We start from the raw sequence: 3052 nt of genomic DNA on the forward strand, positions 1-3052 counted from the left end.
GATCCTTTGCTTGTGGGAGGAGGCGAGTGGGTCCACTCACTTGGCCCCTCGAGTTAGAGTGCTCTTTCGGTATGCCCTGCCCTTCTTTCTTTATCGAAAACCCCAAAATCCATATTCTCTCTCTGTCTTCGACTTAACTTCTGTCATGTCACATAATTTGGACCTTGTGACGACCAAGCCGCTATTTCTGACGTTACCATCACCCCACTCGCAATCCAACGTTCTCATCGTCACAGCTTAACATAAACAATGACATCACAGCCGTTCGTTTTGTTAAGGAGAGGTAGGTTTTGGTCCAAGATGAGTGGGTCCCTCTGTAATGGCATTGGACAGACAATGTAGGGACCTTCGAATGTTGTAAGCCCACCGACTGTGGACATGGACCGTAGCTACACTAATGAGTGTAGAGCAGTAGGAGCTGATCACCCTTGTCTCTCTCCCTCCCCTTCTCTCTTTTTACAGTACTAGTGAAGTACCTTTTTCTTGCCTTCTTATTCACTGCCCTCCACCCCCATTCTTCCCATGTCCATCCAATTCTCACTCCCTTCTGCGCCTCTCTCTCTCTCTCTCGCTCCCTATCCCTCTCTCACTATCTAGCTCTTAGAAGCGCTAATATGCATCAAGGTTAGACAAATGAAAGTAATGATCAAGTGTGACTGAATTAGGGAAGGGGAGTTGGTGACTGCCATATACACACCCTAAACCGTGTGTTTGTGCCATTTGGTTCTGCGTTTTAATGGGTCTTACTTCAGTGCAAGTTTGCATGGATTCAAGTGATTGGCTGCAGGTATGATATGCTCTCCTCTTGGAAATTTGAAACTCTGCATCTAGCTCTTACACTCCCATCACATGGGATTTTCACTTCTGCCTTACAGTGTGAAAAATTATTCTGCATTATTCTAAATAAGATGAGTAGAATAGATGGACAATTCACCATAGAAAAGCCTGTCGTTTTCTTATGGTTTAAACTAGTGAGATACATTAATCCAGTCAATTAATGTATATATATAGTAAATGGGTATGGGATTTTACTCTTCTTTTCATATATATACATTACTACTTGAAAGAATATTTGTAATGTTCAATGTAGAGCTATATTAGAACTGATTAATGCATAAAAAAGATGTATTTCAGGCTCCAAAATATTGATCATAATCTGTTTTTACTAGATTTGGAAGTACATATTTAGAGAGAAGTTCTTGGCTTCACTGTATTTTTTGCAATTTTTTAGCGTTCATGACATGACATTCTAATGTATATGTTCTAAAAAGGCAAAAGAATGTCTAGTCCTAATGGGCACATTATTGATACCTCGAAGCATGAAAAGACAAGATAATTTCTTCTTCCCTCTTGTCCGTTGCACTATTGTAATTGACCTGACACATTTCCCCATTAAATTTCTTTGCTTTGATTTGTGTTTAGGGCACGATTAACGATGAGTCTGGAATGGATTCTTCTTCACCATCTGGGGATATGCTCACTTGTTCAAGGCCCTTGATAGAGAGGAGGCTTAGGCCCCCACATGACCAAGCTCTCAAATGCCCTAGGTGTGACTCAACACACACCAAATTTTGTTACTACAACAACTACAGCCTCTCCCAGCCAAGGTACTTTTGCAAGACTTGCAGGAGGTACTGGACCAAAGGAGGCACCCTGAGGAACATCCCAGTGGGTGGTGGATGTAGAAAGAACAAGAAAGTGTCCAAGAAATCAAATGATCAATCAGTTAACCAAATTAACCCTGGATCATCATCCTCCCACAATCCTACTGATCTTCACCTTTCATTTCCTGAGGTGCAATTTTCACACCTAAATAGCATACTTGGTTCACAAGGAACAATTGCAACCTCTAACTTCATGGATAGCAAGTACAATATCGGTATGCTAGAAAACCCACGGCCTATAGATTTTATGGACAGTAAGTTAGAAGCTTTAGTGGGAAGCTCTAGGAATTATGATTTCATGGGGAATGGTGACTTGGGTATAGTTAGTGGGCTCGGAGATACGAGTCATCATCATGGGTTAGCACCAAATTTTAGTGATCTTTGCTCTCCATTTGGGATGTCCCTTGATGGAAACAGTGGCACTTTCATGGAAACTTGCCAAAGGTTAATGCTTCCTTATGGCCAAGGAAATAATGATCAGAATGCAATTGATGTGAAGCCAAACACCAAGCTCTTGTCCCTTGACTGGCAAGACCAGGGTTGCTCTGATGGTGGGAAGGACACATTTGGATACCTAAACAATTTAGGATCATGGACAGGCATGATGAATGGTTATGGATCATCCACGACCAATACTTTAGTGTAATCCAATCCAAAGATCCTATAGTGTGATCACTGGTTGTGGACTCATCTGCATTCTAGGTCATCCAGTAATTACTAAGTAATTAATTGCCTTTGATGGAAAGGTTTTTTTCATGTTTTTTCTATGAAGGCGTGGTCTCCAAATCTCATTGACTCTACGAACAGCAAGAGTGTGAATGTGAACAACGAGAGTCCAAGAATGACTGCTTAGTATCTTACTATTTGTTTTTATGTTCTTATCTTGTTTCTATCTTTTATTAATTCGGTGTATGATCAGATTCAAACGTGCAGGATTTTGTTTTGTTGTTTAATCGAGGAAGATATAGCAGTGCTTTTTTAGCTTAAAAAATATGTCTTACTGCACTCTTAACTCGTACTTTTATGACATTCCTGCTGCTCTGTATATGCCTGGAGACTGGTTCTGGTTAAGTTGTTATTGACATGAAGATTTTTAACTGCCTAGGTGGTTGGGGCAGTTCGGGACATAGAAGTGGAAATTGGAGTTTTCAATGAAAAGCAGAGAACTTCTCGGATTATGTAGAGTTTTTATTTTTTTTTAATAATTTAGCACATTAAAAAAATAACACAATCTAAAAACATTTACAAAATTATAAAATGACCTATCACAAATTACAACAAAAAATAAGAGAGAGGGAAAAAAAAGGGAGAGAGGAGAGAAAAAAATAAAAAATCTTGAAGTCACACTGAAACTCTAATTACGATACCATCATCACCGTAAAAAGAAT

At 39.6% G+C, this 3052-nt stretch overlaps 1 protein-coding gene across 1 annotated transcript; it reads left to right on the forward strand.

The window, feature by feature from the left end:
• The first annotated feature begins 397 nt into the window (after positions 1 to 397).
• Positions 398 to 2617, forward strand: LOC133678096 (dof zinc finger protein DOF5.6). The gene is made up of 2 exons (XM_062100292.1): positions 398 to 787; positions 1423 to 2617. The coding sequence occupies exons 1-2, from the start codon at positions 737 to 739 to the stop codon at positions 2308 to 2310; spliced, it is 939 nt and encodes a 312-aa protein (XP_061956276.1). The 5' UTR covers positions 398 to 736; the 3' UTR covers positions 2311 to 2617.
• The last annotated feature ends 435 nt before the right edge of the window (positions 2618 to 3052 follow it).

The sequence above is a fragment of the Populus nigra genome, chromosome 18 (assembly GCF_951802175.1).
Source record: "Populus nigra chromosome 18, ddPopNigr1.1, whole genome shotgun sequence".
NCBI lineage: Eukaryota > Viridiplantae > Streptophyta > Magnoliopsida > Malpighiales > Salicaceae > Populus > Populus nigra.